Source organism: Antedon bifida, chromosome 2, assembly GCF_963402885.1.
Source record: "Antedon bifida chromosome 2, ecAntBifi1.1, whole genome shotgun sequence".
In the NCBI taxonomy this organism is placed as follows: Eukaryota; Metazoa; Echinodermata; class Crinoidea; order Comatulida; family Antedonidae; genus Antedon; species Antedon bifida.
The window spans coordinates 28324015-28343414 of NC_136227.1; the positions used below are offsets into that span (position 1 = coordinate 28324015).

The 19400-nt window shown below is 36.7% G+C and overlaps 2 protein-coding genes across 3 annotated transcripts in view; both read left to right on the top strand.

Moving 5' to 3' along the window:
• Window positions 1-234: 234 nt before the first annotated feature.
• LOC144858919 (26S proteasome regulatory subunit 7) lies at window positions 235-6929 on the top strand. The gene is made up of 11 exons (XM_078715066.1): window positions 235-392; window positions 875-912; window positions 1111-1192; window positions 2294-2525; window positions 3004-3076; window positions 3272-3367; window positions 4014-4178; window positions 4683-4770; window positions 5223-5425; window positions 5868-5964; window positions 6671-6929. Exons 1-11 carry the CDS (start codon window positions 320-322, stop codon window positions 6826-6828), a joined length of 1305 nt encoding a protein of 434 aa, XP_078571192.1. The 5' UTR covers window positions 235-319; the 3' UTR covers window positions 6829-6929.
• A 5653-nt stretch (window positions 6930-12582) lies between these two features.
• LOC144858922 (calmodulin-binding transcription activator 2-like) overlaps window positions 12583-19400 on the top strand; it is a 41161-nt gene continuing 34343 nt past the window's right edge. For both annotated transcript variants that reach the window (XM_078715071.1, XM_078715072.1), the window contains exons 1-2: window positions 12583-12652; window positions 13933-14033. In XM_078715071.1, coding sequence (XP_078571197.1) covers window positions 12628-12652; window positions 13933-14033 — 126 coding nt within the window. In that variant the 5' untranslated portion in view covers window positions 12583-12627. The remainder of the gene's footprint in view (window positions 12653-13932; window positions 14034-19400) is intronic.

A 19400-nucleotide genomic window follows, 5' to 3' on the forward strand; every position in this document is an offset into this window, starting at 1 on the left:
CAGCCGTGCATACAGACGTTTGGCTCGAGCACACACGGCTATCTGCTTTTTTTTTAAAATAGAATAATAATATTATTATTTATTTTTAACTAATAGTGTTTGCCTAAAAATATATTAATTAAATAACTTTAAAATATGTACTCTATACATATACAGACATTATTGAAAATTATTTTATTTATTACAAAGAATAATTCTAAAAAAATGTACAAACATTTATTGTGTGAGCCTGGCTATCTATAGAGGGCCTTATCTTTAGTTATTGTAGCGACAAAAAAATTATTTCTGAATATTGTTTTGTAATTAAATCCTAGTCAAAATGCCAGATCATTTAGGTTCTGAGATGCGAAAGGTTAAAGAAAAAGATGATAAAGAAGAAAAACCCATACAGGGTGAGATTACACGTATTTGATAGCTTAATTGGCCTTGTTTATCTAGCCTAGGCTAGGCCTACTACACGATGATACCGTGATACGCGAGGATCTCTCAGGACGTCGTGAATTGTTTTGCTGAGTCAGGCCCGGTAACAGGCCTGGCAGGGCAGTAGCTAGGCTCCTACTGTATAAGCCTAACATATAGGCCTAGCCTGGTTGTAATATATTACCTATTATATAAGATCACTATTCACAATCAATACTTAAAAACCTGCCTGAATAATAATACATTAGATATTAAATATAATAATTATATTGATATTTTTTAAATCTTAATTTAACTAGTTAGGCCTACGTGTTGTCATTAATCCATTAGCTTATTAATTGTTGCCTAGTGTAGTAGCTAAAAATGCCTATAATAGGCCTATTACTACATCTAATAATGATAATAATTATAAAGTTGAAAGCTATTGTACCATACTCTTGCTCTCATTTTACAGCTCTAGATGAAGGTGATATTGCTCTTCTAAAAACATATGTAAGTATACTTGATAAAATTAATAAGCTCTATTCATTCTGTGTGCATTGTATTTCATTGTAAAGACAAATTGCCTCAACTGTGTGTATTTTTTTTGTTGATTATTAATATTTATTGGCACCAAAAATCAATGTGTCCATAACCACCTTGGTAATAGTATTATTACAGCAGGTTTTTAATTTATTGATTGTTTTTTAGGGAGCTGGGCCATATTCAAAGGCTATCAAACAAGTTGAAGATGATATAGCCTCGATATCAAAGAAAGTTAATGAATTGACAGGTAACAATTACAACATTTATTCATCTGGATGGGAGACCATCTAGAAATAGCGGCGGGTGCTGTATATACTGGAGAGTGATGGTGTAATGGTAATATCGGACTAGCATGTGATAGGCATGGGTTCGAGGTTATCTGTACCATACTAATTGCATCCTTAGGCAAGATGCTTTACTATTATTGCCTCGTCCTTCGGATGGGATGTAAAGCTGTTGGTCCAGTGTACTTAACAGTGCACGTTAAAGAACTTGGTACACTATTCGAAAAGAGTAGGAGATCGTCTCCCGGTGTGCTGATCTGGTAGGCGCTGCACTGCTGGCTGCCGTGGGACCGTGGAGGGCCTAATCCGAATTTCCTCAGTTTCCAGTTAAGCTTGAGGATAAATATAAATACCTTTACCTTTAAATGTTCCTCAAATCGGACCAACCTACAGCAGGAGGTTGATGTAGCATATTTTAGTGTGTTACTGTATGTGAGAGCATGTTTTGCTATACATGTACTTTATGTGTCATAGAAGTAGTACTAAAAATAGTACCATTTTTAGTACTTTCGATCTATTGGATCAACAAAAAAGAAAAATTTATCTTATTTCAAGACTGTATTGTGTCATATTGCTGCAGCTTGTACATTTATTTATGGATTTGTTTACATCTGTGTACATTGTCTCAATCACACATGGCCATTGAACAAAGATAATGAACACACATTCAGTTGTTCATATTCCAGGGTTCGTACAGGTATTGGAAAGTTATAAAAATATATGGAAATTCAATTCAGTGTTTTCCATTTAGTTTCTTAATTAATGAATCCTTACATTTTCTATTTAAAAAAAAATTATTTTTCTTTGTACAATAACCACTGAGCTCATTGTTTATACACTAAATTGTATAGTATATTTTATAGCCTAATTTTGTAAACAATGTATTTTATCGTAATGTAAATTTATCTTTTTTATGTATTTTATTAGAATTTAAGAGGGCCCCTGAATATCAACTGGCATTAATTTGTCTAGCTGGAAGGGTTACACTCTATAAATAAAGTTGAAATAAAAAAAAAATATGTGTATAATTTTCAGTTAAAATTATGATTTTTTTTTTTTGGTAGGAATTAAAGAATCCGACACCGGTCTTGCAAACCCAGCATTATGGGATTTACCAGCAGACAAGCAAACGTTACAGAGTGAGCAACCCCTGCAGGTTGCCAGGTGTACAAAGATCATCAAAGCTGACACTGACGATGCTAAATATATCATCAATGTTAAACAGTTTGCTAAATTTGTTGTTGACCTTCATGATCAAGTTGCTCCTACAGACATAGAGGAAGGCATGAGGGTTGGGTAAGGCCGCTTTTGATTGTAAACATCTTTTAGGATACCATTAATTATGCTCTGTCTACACTATCAAACAAGTTTGACAATAATATGCCCAAATATGGTACTTAGTGATATGACATCATTGTCTCCATATATGGGAACATCACATTTTTTTGTCACATAAAGTGTGAAACGAACAAGGGGCAAGATATGTTTTAACACATGGCAGGCAACCCCTAATACAAACAAGTGAAAATATATTTATCCGTATTAAGAGGACACTTTCCTGTGTGTAAGAAATAGGGGAAATATGTTTAATGCTACGGCCAACCCCTATTCAGGGGACACCCCTATATTTATACATTTATATTATCAATACCAAATTAAATCATTTTGTAAAGTTACAATAGATAGTTTGCATTCATTTTATTCTAAACAATTTTTTGTATAATATTTTCACACAATGTTCTATTTTTATGTTTTATCTATTCATAATTTACAGAGTTGACAGGAATAAGTACCAGATTCACATTCCTTTGCCTCCAAAGATTGACCCAACTGTTACTATGATGCAGGTAAAATATTGTGTTATAAACTTATTTACATTTTGTAATAGCTTATTCACACTTAAAATAATTGTCACCTTTGTAATAATAATTATACATAACACATTTTTTTTTCTTTTTTTAAAAGCTTCGTAGAAATTATTTAAATTTATCCATGCCTAATACTGTATTTCAAATGAATTGTACATGTTCTGTTTTTAACAGGTTGAAGAAAAGCCAGATGTGACGTATTCTGATGTAGGAGGTTGTAAAGAACAAATTGAAAAGTTACGAGAAGTTGTAGAGACTCCTCTGTTACATGTAAGAAATCTTTATTTTAATGTTTTATTTCTGAATTTGGCCTTATAACTGATCTTAATTTCTATTTTTTACTGAGATACAATGGCCATATATTTAGCACGCAGTAGAACCACTAGGGGGACAACCATGTGAACAAACAAATTGTCTTGAGTGATATAGGGATTATCTGTTACATAGTTAAAACATATATTGCCCCACCTTCATTTCAAGGGTATTGTAGATATGTCACCTTAAATGATGATGATCTACTGTATAGTGTATAATAATATATACTGTATAAGATTTGTACTAATTGGTCTTGTTTTGTAAGAATAAATATAATAAATATAAATAATGAAGAAAATAATAATGATAGAAGAGACATTTTTCTTTTTTGTAGATCCAATAGATCAAAAGTAATAAATTTTGTACGACGTTTAGCAAACTATCAGTTCGCTTTCTCAACTAGATTGTTGATCTTAATTACAGTCTGGCCAATATGTCACCTCTGTGTTTTTGAGGGCGCTGTGTTTTTCTTCTGCGAAATTCTATAATATTAAGATCCAGTCTGTGTGTTGCAAACAGTCTACACTCTATGGCAAACTATCAGTTAGCAAACACAAAGAGTGAAATTATTTTAAAATAATAATGACGTTTTGTTTTTTAGCCTGAACGATTTGTAAACTTAGGCATTGAACCGCCCAAAGGTGTCCTACTGTATGGGCCACCTGGAACTGGTAAAACACTGTGTGCAAGGGCAGTTGCTAACAGAACAGATGCTTGCTTCATCAGAGTCATAGGCTCTGAACTTGTCCAGAAATATGTTGGTGAGGTAAGTATGAATGAAGGACCCATGACCACATGATGTCAATCGTAACTAATTAACTAGATGTTACTGTTTTCTGCATTCCTGTTTCAACTATAAATGTTCAATACTGTAGGAAACCTTTGGGACCCAAGTCTCCCCTTAAAATGGACCTGAAATGGATTTTCGATTTTCAAGAAATTCACACATGTTATTTAAATGTATCAAATTAACACAAGCCCATACAAATAAAAACAAAATGTATAGTATTTTGAGAAAAAAACGAAATGTTGGTAAATTAGCAAAATATACTCCCACCATTCTATTTCAACGGCCGTCGGAAGCATCTATATTGATATTCATGACATACTGTACACCAGAGAGACTGTTGGTATGGGTATGATAGAGGTGTCCAAAAGGAGGGGTTCTATTGTGTTTTTGTATGTGGAATTTTCACATATTTGGCATTAGAATATATGTACTTGGAGTTTATTAGGAATTATATTTATTTTGTACTTATCAAATTTGTAGGGTGCAAGAATGGTTCGTGAATTATTTGAAATGGCAAGAACGAAGAAAGCATGTTTAATTTTCTTTGATGAAATTGATGCTATTGGAGGTAAAGACAGTGCATTTGTAATAACAATGTATTAACATTAATACTTAATGTAAATATCATTGAATTGAAGCCTTAAGCTCTGTCTACACTATCAAACTTTATGTGACAAAAAAATGTGATGTGCCCATATATTTTTGTCACAGATAATATATCTACATCTTAGATTTGATTACAAGCTGAGAGGCAGATTTAGGGATACCACAGCAATAGGTAATTTGGAATACAATTACTGTGTATACATGATCAGAGAACATTATATTATGATATGACATTATCAACAGTTTTAGGCTGAGGGGCATGTTATAATGTGAACATACACCAACATTGGATGATCATATAACTTGGGTCACATTGGATATATGATAGATAGTGTAGACAGAGCTTAAATAAATTAAATAGTAAATGCTTGAAAATTATTGCATTTAATTTGTGAATTATGCTTTAACCCACAGGTGCCAGGTTCGATGATGGAGCTGGCGGTGATAATGAGGTACAAAGAACCATGTTGGAATTGATCAACCAACTGGACGGCTTCGATCCTAGAGGGAACATTAAAGTCCTGATGGCTACCAACAGACCAGATACCTTAGATCCAGCTCTTGTCAGACCAGGAAGACTTGATAGGAAAGTGGAATTTGGTTTGCCAGACCTTGAGGTCAGTAAATGTCTATAATATTTATTTCAGTTTCGTTTTGTGAATACTGTACTTTTTATTTTTATATGTTTACTATCCTGGTTGTAGTATTCTTCATTGTGTAAATGTCCAATACTGTATATTAATTACTTCTCTACCCAGAGAGAATAGCACCTTCCCAGGATGTTTTAAACATTGGGAGCACTACCAACCTATAATTAATAATATTATTAGTCTGTCAAACAGTACATCATTTTCAATAGTAGTTAATTTTTAGCTGTGGAATATAAAATGTGCCTCTGGCGTCCTGAACCTGTCCCTGAAGTTTCTGCTTTCCTGTTTTCTTTTCTGGTCTGCCCAAACTATTTACGAATTATTATTTTTTTATGTAAAATATAGATATGATTTAACTTTATTAATATTGTTATAATTATTGTTTACTTCATTTTTTATGTTATTACAGGGAAGATCACACATTTTTAAGATTCATGCAAGGTCAATGAATGTAGAGAAAGACATACGATATGAACTCTTGGCTAGACTTTGCCCAAATACAACTGGTAAGTCTAAATAATCTTTAATAATTTTATTCATTGAAAAATACTACAGTATAATGTTTTCAATCATTGAAAGATTGATTAGTTTCAATATACCAATCCATCTTTAAACTTATTGCATAAATACAAAATATTCATTTATACACACTCCTATTGTCCAAAATTAAATTTTTTAAAAATGAATTATATAATATTGGTATTTAATCAAATTAAACATAATTATTAAAACATAGCAGCAAAAATGCTGAATTGAGTTCTAATTTACATAAAGTAAAAAACATAAAAGGTAAAAATTATTCCATGCTTCCATCTTGCATCAAATGTCAAAGCCTAGGCCTATTACTAATTGTAGTCACAATGTAAAGGTTTTAGATTTGATTGTGCAATATTCACCCTTAATCATAAGGATGGATGGATGAAATAATGCACTGCATTTAATACAAGATTAACCAATCACATGGCAAGGATACTATTAAGTTACAAATATAGCTACAGTATAGATTTGTATATTTTATTCAAATTGTGATGATTACGTTTAATATTTTAACATTAAATCAAATGTGTGTTAATCTTCCATTTCATGGGTGTTTTTACTCCATGTTTTCCTTTTTCTTCCCGTCATGTGTAATTTAAGATTGTATAGTTTTCAGTGGATGTATCAATTTTTTCTATATATATATTGTTGAAATATCAATTTTCTTATTTCCAGGGGCGGAAATCAGGAGTGTTTGCACAGAAGCGGGAATGTACGCAATCCGCGCGAGAAGGAAAGTGGCGACGGAAAAAGATTTCCTGGATGCTATTAACAAAGTTATCAAATCGTACGCTAAGTTTAGCTCAACACCTCGCTATATGACTTACAATTAACATAATGACTTAACAATTCTCATATTAATTAAGCAATTAATATTGGTAACCTTATGAATAACAGTTAAAAGGTAAAAAATAAATGATACTAAAGAAAACAACTCTGCATATATATTGTCCTTATTAAACGTTGCACAAAGACACGATATTACAGTATCATGTCTAATGACAATAAATAGCAAGCAATATCTACCTTCTGATAGCAATCTTCATCCCATGTGTGATATTGTATAGCGTTTCATGACACTATACAGTAACTTGTGTTTCAAAAGTGGTATGTAATGTAGGCTTGCTTGCTTAGGTTTTCTAAGCAGTAGACTAGGCTCCAGTCATATTTATTTAGTCATTGTTGGAATTTCATGTGACGCTATCTGTTTTGTCTTAAACAGCAACCCGAGATGAGACCTGGATAAGTTTAATCACTTTTGTAGTAACTTTATTTTTATGCTGTCATCATCTTTGTTGGTTACATCATAAGATACTTAATGTAACATTGGTATATCAATAAAAAATACTTCAGGTTACTGATAAAATTGTGTTTTTGTGTTCAAGATTTCAGTGTGCAACACTTGAAAACAGAAGTTAGTTACCGTAGTTGATACAATATACATTTTTACTAGAAATGTGCTTTGATTGGACCAATGCAATCATCTTGTTTAGCCTATGTAATGTCTAAAATTCAAAGTTTATTTATTTCATTTCATATAACTTTATTTTTTCAAGCTTGCCTTTTTCATTTGAGAATTTGTGTAGAATTTAGTCCTATAGTGGCGCTATAAAATATTTGCCAATAGCGTTGCGCGCGCAGAATGCGTATATAAATTTACGCGAAATAAAGAGCGCGTCGCATCCATTGTTACGTCACAATCAAACATTCGAAAAAACGCCAACGAAAAAGCGTTGTCAAGTCAGAATTATTAAATTCTTCCAACTGTGAACAGTGATTTCAAATTGCTCTTCATTCAAACGAAATAAAACTGCACTTACTTTTTAAATCATTTGGAAATACGAAACATCAATTTTTAAATACCGTTGTTATACTTCTATCAATTAAGTATGGCTAAATTTGTACTTAAAAGAAGATATTATGCTTCTTTAGATGAAGTCCAGCAGGTAACGGTGAGATCAAACGATTTTCACGCCACCAAGAATGGCGTTACTGGCTTCTCCAAAATAGGTAGTAAGAGGCCTAGAAATAGAGGATGTCCTTATATCAGACGAAATACTAAAGTAGGCAATATTTCTGAATTAAAAGAATTAGATACGCTTATAAAAATAGAAAATAGGCCCACTACTTCTAATAGTAATAAGCTTATAAAAAACGTAAATAGTTGTATTGATATTGAATCGTCTCCTACCGATGAGACCATTGGCAGTAACATCAGTGATAGACATATTTGTCCTCCAACTAATGATATCAGAAATAGTGATGTCGCAGTATCTGGCAACAAAAGCGATAATCAAAATGAAAAGTATGATTATGAGTATGATTATGAGTATAATAAGGAGTATTTTAAGTCACTGCTTGATCGTCAAAAAGTCACTGACATAAATCCGTGGGCATGTTTTGAATCACCATCTGTAAAAGATAATATGGTAGAGTTTTTATGTTACATTCGATCAGAGCTCATGCGGTATGGATACATAATCGATTATGATATAGTACATCGTAGCCTTACACTTGTAGAAAGTATATTGATGTGTGATCACACAGATGTTAGACTAGGGAATCTAGAAGAGTTGGCAATTGCCTCATTTTGCCTTGCAATGAAATGTGCTGAACGATACCAATCTAAGAGTATCATACCTTATACTTGTCAGTGCCTCCAGGATATTGGCTATTTTGATTCTAAATTAATTTCACAGATAGAATTCAATATTTTAAAGAGTTTAAACTTTAAGATTAATAGTGTCACTTGTCTTGATTTTATACATGCTTACTGTGATTCTGGTAGCAGTAACGCTAGCTCTAAAATTATCAAACAAGCGATAGAAACAGTGAGACAAGAATCTGTAAAATATTTGATTACAAATAGAATATCTCACACATCGGTAAAACCATCCACGATAGCATTCTTGATAGTAGTTGACGAATGTGAGATACTTGGCTTAAGTTGGGAATCATTTGTTGATGAGAAAAAATATAAGATACAGAGAGACACGATAAATAAGATAATAAATAAATTAAGGTGATAAGTTATAATAAGATATACAATAAGATAATTAGGATAAGATACAATAAGATCAGCAATGAAAAGGTACAATTAAGTTAAAATAGAGTAATTTTGTTTTAATGGATCAGAAAAGAAAACAAATATACTAAGATAAGATTCAATAAAATAGAATAAGATTTGAAATGAAAAAAAACCAGTAAAATAAGATAAGAGGTAATAGTGTATAGATAAGAGAATATGTATATAATAAAAGAAAGAGGCAATAAGATTAGATAGAATACGATTTTAAAAATAGATTAGAAAAGAAAAAAAAAGCATTAGAATAAAATAAGATGTAATAGGATAAGGTACAATAAGATAAAACAGGAATTATAGAAAAATATTATATCAATAAGTTAATATGCAATAAGATGTAAGCAATTGAAATTATAGATAAATTTAGAAATTGATATCAATTTAATGAAAGAATAAAATAAGATTTCTCTCCTAAATTATAACGTAAAAAACATAATTGAAAAATATTAATACTTCTTCTCATTTTTTTTTTATCATTTAAAAATTAATTTGGCCAATGGGAAGAAAAACAAAATTTCCAGTCTGAAGTCGGAGATGCTACCTCATCGTGGTAGACTGGTGTCAACATGATTGGTAACCACATTGGTACCAATGATGGCTAACAGCATCACGCATACATTCAATTATAAAAGAAAAAAAATTAGAAGTAGTACAGTTATAACACTTTACCTAAACAACTCTAACTTCTTTTATTCAATTAATGCATAAGATTACATAAGTACGCAAATTATTTGCATATATTAACAAATCATCCTTAGCATTGTTAAAAGTGTTGATGCAATAATTGCTTCCGCTTAATCCCAGCAGTATTCTGCGCGTGGTCATTCCTGTTTTCGCGACGAACGAAGAAAAGAGAACAGCCACAGAAATGAAACCACATTTGGCGAATTGGCTACCGAGAGTTCATGTCGCTACCAAACTTGCTCAACGTTGCCGAGAGACGTCCAATGGTAACAGGAGTAAAGACGGTATAGTAAGAAACTACAGTAAGGTAAATTGTTCAATTTATAATCATTAATATAATGACTTTTGATTTGCGCAAGAAGTCTACACAACTTAAGATAGTTTACTTACTTTATATCTGCTTAGGTTTCTGGTTTTTGAGATGGAGATTGGCCGTAGACAAGCTACCACAAAACTGAAACCACCTTTGCCGATTCATTACTATAAATATGATATGCGCAAGAAGCTTAGTCTACACAGCACAAGATAATTTTACTTTCTATAGAACGGACATCTTGACGAATTATGTTGTGGCTACACGGACGTCGCTACCAACCTTTCTCAGTCCATTACCATTAACAGGACTAAAAACGTTATAGTAAAGAAAATTAGTTCAATTATATTATTCATTCGTGGGATTGATAAGCACAGATAGTTTTACTTATTTTATTTCTGCTCAGGTTTCAGATTTCGAGATGGAGGCCGTGACAAACTACCACAGAACTGGAACCACCTTTGGCGAATTTGCTACCAAACTTTCTCAGCGTTGCCAAGAGACGCCCAATGTTAACAGGAGTAAAAACGGTTTAGTTGCAGATTGTTTTAGTAATACAATTTCGACGTTCAGAAGAAAATCATTCACATTCATAAGAAACACCAGTACTAACGATAAATACTGGTGTTATTTAATAAATAAATAAATAAATATTTTATTCAACAATATTTTAAACGGACAGAAACGCCTATTGAACAATACATTGTCAGTTAAACTTTTTTATTACAGAAAAAAAACCTGAAAGGCAGCAGAGTTGGAGATATTTTAAACGGATACTAAACCACAACATATCGAAACGTCATGTAACGACACGACAATGCAGACGTGTTTAAGACTCGTATTTGTAGCAGAAGTAGCGACACATAACGTATGATGATTGGATCGGATCAGCCAGCATTTGAGAACCAGACCAACATTTTAGTTAGTAATAAAATCAGAGAAGAGGAGAGAATCAGACGTCAGAAGAGGAGCATCAGACGTCAGAAGAGGAGCGTCATCAGAAGAGGAACTAAGAAGGCTTCAGTTCAGTTATTCAATTATAATAAAATACTGTACCGTACATGCTAAATGTGTTTAAATCAATGAAAGTTATTATGTTATTCAAATCATTTCATTAATTTCATTAATTCCTACTAAAATACTTTTAACATTAACTTTCTCTAATTCACTAATTCTATGTGTGTTGGCTTACATTGTAATGGTCGATGTCATCTCTCATTTTATAGGCCTGACTAAGTGAAAAAGGTAGGCCAGGTAGATAGGTAGGCCAGGTATGTAAGTGTCCATGGTATGTAAGTAGGCCAGGTATTTAAGTGTCCATGGTATCTGAGTAGGCTAGGTATATGTGTTCATGGTATGTAGGTAGATACGCAGGCCAGGTAGCCTACTCTATGTAAGATGGGGTAAGAGAGACCAAACCATTACATATTATGTCTGCCTATATAATCTTTACCTTTACTGCATCATGTGCTTCTGTACCACTAATATATTATTGCACTTCTTTGGTTCTTATTTACAAAATAATATTAAATAATAAGAATTATGTAATATTATTTGTTATTTATAATGGATATATCAGTATTTTGTTATAATTGCATTTAATTACTGACAAAAAAGGAAGCGCGCGAGATATATATTATAATAAATTGTATTATTGTTTTTGCTTTATTTAATTTGAAGTAAACGAAATGTGTTTATATGGATGGATTTTATGGATTATGTAGGCCTAAGTTACGTCATGACATTCAAACTTGAAAGTAAATAAATAAAATAAATGTGCATAATTGTTGTGTAAAGTTTATTGCGCTCGGAATATAATGTGACAGAGACCCAACTCTAATATGTAGCATCTGAGGCGTTTCATACTCAATTGTTCAACCAATCAAAACACATAACGTCTTTCCGTTTCGAACCGGTCCTATCAATCAAGTTAGCATCTATCAAACTGTCATTTCTTTTCCTCGGTTAATTTTCTGATCTTGAAATGTGTTGAAGCAAGCAATAAGATTGCATGAATGCAAGGAAAGACCGACAAAGAAATGGATTTTAACGATATATTTTTTTGTTTTTTCATTAGGCCTTAAGCTCTGTCTACACTATCAAACTTGTTTGACAAAAAAGTGTGATGTGCCCAAATATGGTAGTGATATGATTTCATCGTGTCCATATGGGCACATCACATTTGTTTGTTTTATATAGTGTATACAGAGCTTTAGATTGTAATTTTACATTTCAGCCGCATTAAAAAGTAATGGTAGACCTCGATAGTTTACTTGCTGGTTACATAATTATTCCTTCCGAAAAAGAAAAAATGAACGGTAAAACTCAGATCTATTTCTGCACTTAGAATATACAGAAGGATATCCTACATTATTCAAAATGAGGTAAGAATCAAATTATGCAGTCTCTCTGTCGAGAGGAGGACATGACAGTATGTAATTTATGGTTTGCGCCCTCTATGTTACTCCTTGTTTACTCGATTTTTAGATCATCAGTACAACACTGGCAGACGATGCACTTATTAATGAAAAAGAGAGAAGATGGATAAGGAAGATGGCGCTTATATACTGCAATTCCGGTATGAAATTATTAATAGTAGTTATGGAAATGATGATATAGTTCTTAAATTTTAGTGCAATTCTTAAAATGTAGTGTCTGAGACTCTGATCTGCCAAAAGTGCTAGTTAGTCTAGGCCTAGTAGGCTAGGCTCGCCCGGAAGACAACATTTCGAACTTGCTGCAGGCAGCAGGTAGGCTCCGTACCTACTTACTACATCATGCAGGGGAAGCAGACGATCAATAGTCAGGTGAAAGGAGGACAGCCTAGCCTAGGGCTGGGACGGATATTCATTAATTCGTTCCATAATTATATAGGATATCTAGTAACTTATAAATCTAGGCCCCTATATTATAAGTTATATCTGTATAAGGCTAAAAATAGTAGGCCTAGCCTAGGTAGCCAGGCTAGGCTAGGTATAGCCTAGATAGAACGGACATTTTATTGCCACAATTCACAACACAAAAGAAGAAGCGCATGCTTGTCCGAGTTTGTTTGGATACCATTTTACATACATACAGTTAAACAGTACACACCAGGCAACATTCAGGAACAAAAATGAACAAATTTTAGGCCTAGGCCTAGGCCTAGTATATATAATAATAGTAAAAGTTGTTAAGTACATTTTGTATTCGAATGGTATTGTAAACAGATTGCTCTCAACAACAGAAAATCATTCAAATAGAAAATGTTAAAAATAATGCAACGCTCAAAATGCTCCGTTAAAAAAATTACTTAACTGAAAATCTATACTCAACAGGTAAAGTCCCAATCGAATAAGACAAATTTATTAATAAAATGGTTTGCCCACAACGGCCTCTCCTGTAAAGGCACTCCCTTGTTTGTGGGGAATAGAATGGAAATGTATTATCCTGCTGTCTTTTACAGTTACTGTAATAAACCATGATGTGTAATTACTGTAAGCGCAAATCAAATTGTGAGCGACTCAATAGTATTAATAATAATTATTAATAATAATAATATATTAATCCTATACAGTAGATATAGTAGTATAGATATATAGTTCATAGCTCTGCCTTGTCCTAGTACTGGGCCCGTAGTAGTAGGAAATTAAATACCCTTTACTGTAGGTATTAATTACCAAATTCACCATGCTATTCTGTGGTTTGAAAAAAGATAGGTGAAATAGGATGGCTAAAATTCGCACAATCAATGCAATTTGAACTGAATTGAAGTTGCCAAAGGAAACGCTAGCTTCGGCCTTTCTTTTATGCCATCAGTGGTAAAATACAGTATATTTCAAAAATAAAATTCAAGTATTTTTTCTTTATTTAATACAGACAAGGAGAGCCAACCTAATGTTGTTTTACCTAAAAAATTGGAAAATCTACCAAAATCTCTGGAATTGCCTAACATAAGGCATCGATGGAATACAAATGAAGTAAGTAGTTAGACTGTAAAAAAGATTTGTTAAAACTTTATTTGATAATTGACTAGCCATGGAATCTTTTAGTGCCAAATACATACATAGCACCATGGATAGGCATTTATGAAATAATACCTACATTAAAATTACAATAAAAATGTTTTCTACTCAAAATCCAGATTGTTTCATTTAAAATTTACACTGTAGTGTAATCATTGATGACATCTTGCCATTTATCTTTACTTTTCTCCTTTCATTTACTTTGTATTTTTTATTAATAGCTATTCAAATGCCTTGTGTTTCGCTTGTGGCCTTTTATAGCTTTTGTCTTATAAAGACATCCTTCCATGTTATACTATTTCATTTTAATGTTAAAGTTTTGATCTACTTGTTTTATTTTTTTTCTTATGGAAAATAAATGAAATGAATGAATGAAATGACTAATCAACATTTTGTCTGACAATACAATTCTTTTTTTACAATCAATTTGTTTTTCAAAAATATAGTGTCTATTTCGTGCCTAGCTTACCTGGATAAACCAACAATAGCCCCTTCTCCTCGAAGAGTGAGATATAACTCGAAAAGTAGAAGTTTTCATTGAATTCCCCTCTCCACAAATGGTATAGTCCATGAACTATGCCCTCAAGTGGGAGCCTGCCCACAAACCACCATCATCATTTCTTTTCGAGACATGAAAGAGTAAACATGTCTTCAAAGAGCTTGCACAGTTTTCTTGCTGTTGCAATAGAGTTTTGATACTGAGACTGCTGCTATATGAAGCTAAGTAGTTTTTCTTGGTTACAGAGATTCATTGAACTTTGAAATGTCAATAAAATGACTTTTAGCAAGCATTTTTGTGAATGTTTTCACTTAGGCCAACTGGCTGAAATGTTTGCAGTACCATAGTGGCCAGGCCTAAATCTAGCAGGACAGCTTGTCTACTGCCTAGCATAGTGGTTTAGGCTTATTGTAGGCTGGCCTCCTGAGTTTCTTAAATTTTATTAATGCTCTCATAGGGGGCCTAGGCCTAGATCTTGCAGGGTCAGATGTTGCCCATGCATGTTGCCTAACAATAACATTGTGGCTAGACATAATTTTGTAAGGCCTAGCTGGAACTTAGTCTATATAAGAGGCCTAGGCCTACATACTGCAGGATCAAAGATCTTGTCTATGCTTCTTTCCTGACTGGTCTGGTTTTCTAGCGGAGTCATAGTTGACACTTCATTTTGACACGGTCCGTATATTCGGATCAGCTGTTGTTTTCAGTGCAGCTACAATGCACCTCCAATCATGCCTGCACCCGCTGCGGCCTCTGCGGTCCCGGGGTTGAATGAGATTTCTCCGGTGTTACTGCAAGCCATCGTTGCAGCACGGAGAGCTCTGCCGAGGGATGAGCCCAACGCACCCTCTCACATGAGACCTCCTCCCCCAGTTTCATATATCGATATATAGGCCCACAGCAAACCTTGTTTTTACGATGGTCCGTCTATCTGGCAAGAGATGACAGTGATAGGACGATGGTCTCGCTCTCCAAGAATAAGTATGGGAGAACGAGACGGGCCTGGGGAGGAAGGTCTGCAGGCGTTCGCGAAACGGACGGCGGTACTGTCCTTTATTTTCTTTGGCGTTGAATTCATAAACCAAACGGTTCATTCGGCCCTGCAGGTAGGATGGAGACAGCCTCATCTATCCTGTTGGGGCTAAGACGAGGCGACTGGGCTGCCACAATAGACCGAAAGACGCTAAAGAGTGCTGTCACATGTCTATTGCAGATCAGGATCATGTGTTCCGAAACCATGACCACTTCTACCAATTCGTCGCTGCTGTTTGGCCTCTCAACGGCCCTGCGTGTGTGACACGCCTGGTACGAACGCTGGTAGCGTTCTTCCACCAACACAGCATTCAAATATTATGTACTTAGACGATTGGTTATCGTGGCCCAGTCCAGGGACTAGTTGTTAAACAGCCTAGCATTTGTCCGCCTCGTAACGGAACAAGCAGGATTCCTTATAAACGAGGCAAAATCATGTCTTCTGCCTACACAGAATCCTCGTTTAATATCTCGGAGCTCAAATTAATTAGGTAACGGGCCGTGCGTGCCCATCCATATGAGCGAGTGGCCAAGGCAAGATATGCAGTGCTACATCTCATGCTCATGCTCCGACGGGGTACGACTGGCTACGCACATTAGAGTCACTGGCCAGCTTCGTCGCCCTCGTTCCGTGCTGCCGGCTCAGGATGTGACCATTACTATTGCACCTCCCGGCAGCTTTCCGCCAAGGACAGTATCGCGACCGCCGGCTCCCCCGCTGCTCCTTTGCAGATGCAGCTACCCCCTCCGCCACCGGCACAGCCTATGCAAAGAAACGAGGCTTCTACTTCTAGACAAGCTTTACATAATCCCCGTCATGGAAATAGTGGCGAGAGAGGCGCTCACCACAGAGGTGGTCGACGCCACAACAATGTGAAGTGCCGGTGACGGTTTGGGGGCGCCGTCCCTCCGAGCGAGGGCGGGCAGGTGGGAGGGGTCGCCTGAGATGGTTTTGCGCAGGTATGGTACAGTAGGCCATGACAAAGGATAAGTAGGTCTCTACTGTTAGCGCTCGGGTATCGCATATCATTTCGAGCCCCTATGAGAGGTGGTGCCCGACATACGAGGTTCCGTCAGAGCCGCTTAAAAGACAGGCGCTCATGGCCGGCCTCGACGCACTTCTCCAAAAGGAGCTGTGGTGCAAGTTCATATTCAATATGCGATCCCGGGACACAAGTCCACCATCTCTTGCCAGAAAAGAAATCTGGCAATTGGCTACCCCTTTAAGTCTGAACAAACGGTTCATTCGGCCCTGCAGGTAGGATGTAGACAGCCTTCATCTATCCTGTTGGGGCTAAGACGAGGCGACTGGGCTGCCACAATAGACCGAAAGGCGCTAAAGAGTGCTTTCACATGCCTATTGCAGGTCAGGATCATGAGCTTTCGAAACCATGATCACTTATACCAATTCGTCGCTCTGCTGTTCGGCCTCTAAACGGCCCTGCGTGTGTGACACGCCTGGTACGAACGCTGGAAACGTTCTTCCACCAACACGGCAGTCAAACATCAAACATTTATGTACTTAGACGATTGGTTATCGTGGCCCAGTCCAGGGACCAGCTGTTAAACAGCCTAGCATTTTTCCGCCTCGTAACGGAACAAGCAGGATTCCAATATGCAGCTACAATGCAACGCTGCGGCCTCTGCGGTCCCGGGGTGAATGAGTTTTCTCCGGTGTTACTGCAAGCCATCTGTAGCAGTGAGAGCTTGCCGAGGGATGAGCCCAACGCACCCTCTCGCATAAGACCTCCTCCCCCAGTCTCATATATTGATATATAGGCCCACAGCAAACCTCGTTTTTTACAATGGTCTCGCTCTCCAAGAATAAGTATGGGAGAACGAGACGGGCCTGGGGAGGAAGGTCTGCAGGCGTAAATGAAGCAACATCTTGTCTTCTGCCTACACAGAATCCTCTTTATCTCGGAGCTCAAATCAATTTGGTAACGGGCCATGCGTGCCCATCCATATGAGCGAGTGGCCAAGGCAAGATATGCAGTGCTACATCTCATGCTCATGCTCCGACGGGGTATGACTGGCTACGCACATAGAGTCACTGTCTAGCTTCGTCGCCCTCGTTCCGTGCTACCGACTCAGGATGCGACCATTACGATTGCACCTCCCGGCAGCTTACCGTCCAAAATCAGACTCACTTCACAAAGTGGTTGTAATGAATGCGTTCATTCTCACGCATCTGGTAGCTTGCGGAAGGCTGGTTGCTTGTGGGCAGACCCATTCAGAGGTCAGAGCCGGACTTCCGTTTTGAAACGGATGCGTCCGAAGTAGGTTGGGGCGGCTATGCACTGTCAGTGGAAGTCGCTTCTCCGGCATTTGATCATGCAAGGAGACATGCCCACATCAACCGTTTTGAACTGGGCAGTTGAGCGTACATTGGAAGCTCTCCTACCCCATCTGGCAAATCGCCATGTTCTCGCCAATTCCATCAATACAACTGTGGTTGCTCACATAAACAGCAAGGGGACATGTGGTCCCCAACACTGTGCTGCGACACATGGACGTTACTAATGTGGTGCACAGACCACAACGTAGAACTCAGTGGCCCAAGTTGCAGGCCGACTGAATGTGGAAGCGGACACTCTGTCCCAACCCACATCTACATCTTACGGAATGGCGTCTCCTTCCGCCGATTGCCACCCAAATTTCAACCACTTTGGGCGGCCCCACATAGATCTGTTTGCGACGTCAGGCAGCATGCATCTTCCGCACTTAGTCAAGATGAACATGCGTGGGCAGTGGATGCCTGTCCATACCGTGGGACGGTTTTGGGCTCATGCATTTCCACAAATTTCGATACTGCCGTTGGTCCTGACGCACATTCAACGCCATTAATGCCGAGTACTTCTGATAGAGCCGTTGCCCACAACAGACGTGGGTTTCTCTGCTCATCAGCCTGCTTTACGATCAGCCTCTACGTCTCCAGATTCAGGGAGACCTGCTGACGCAGGACTGAACTTTGCCGAACCCCCGATCCCTCGACCTGATTGTATTGCCACTGTCGGGGATCAGCTCAGAGTCTCGGACATTCCAAATGGCCTGGCCGCCCTTCTTGTGACGAGTTCCCGACAGGAACCCTACTCGCCGTCTATAATAGCCAACTAAAACACTATTTTAAATGGTGCAAGCGCCAATAGATTGACCTAATGAAAGAGAACTAGGTAAAGTCTGCGCCTTCCTGCATTATCTGTTTGAGTCAGATCTGCAGGTCCGCACCATGTCCGGCTACCGGTCTGCCTTGGGTGCTGTAATTCCGACCTTTAAAGACGGCTTGAGCATATCTACATCTCCTGCAGTTTCAGGTTGCTTTGCGAGATGTTTAGAGATCGGCCTCATGTTAAGGCCCTAGTTCCTGTTGGGACGTCAGTATCATACTAGCCGTTCTGATACATCAGTCAGATGCCTTTCGACAAGGCCCATTACAATTCTCACCTTTTTGGCATTCTTATTGGAGAAACAACATATGAATGCAGAGGCGTGTTGCACACTCCTCAAATCTGGTTAGGTTTGAGTGTGGCTAGTATTGATGCTTGACAGCTCGCAGATTACTGACTGTGTTTATCATTCCCAAATCTACTTATCTTTTGGGTGATATAATACATATATATACTTGTCTCCAGTGAGGGCAGTTAAGTTACAATCCACCGCACTGCCAGAAGGAGTGTCTCAATATCACTGCCTCGGTGCCCCGCACCAGTCAGATGCAAATTCAACAACTGAAAATTGAGTTATGTGCTTTATCAGACACTCCACCACCGGTTCACATGCATCAGTGTGTG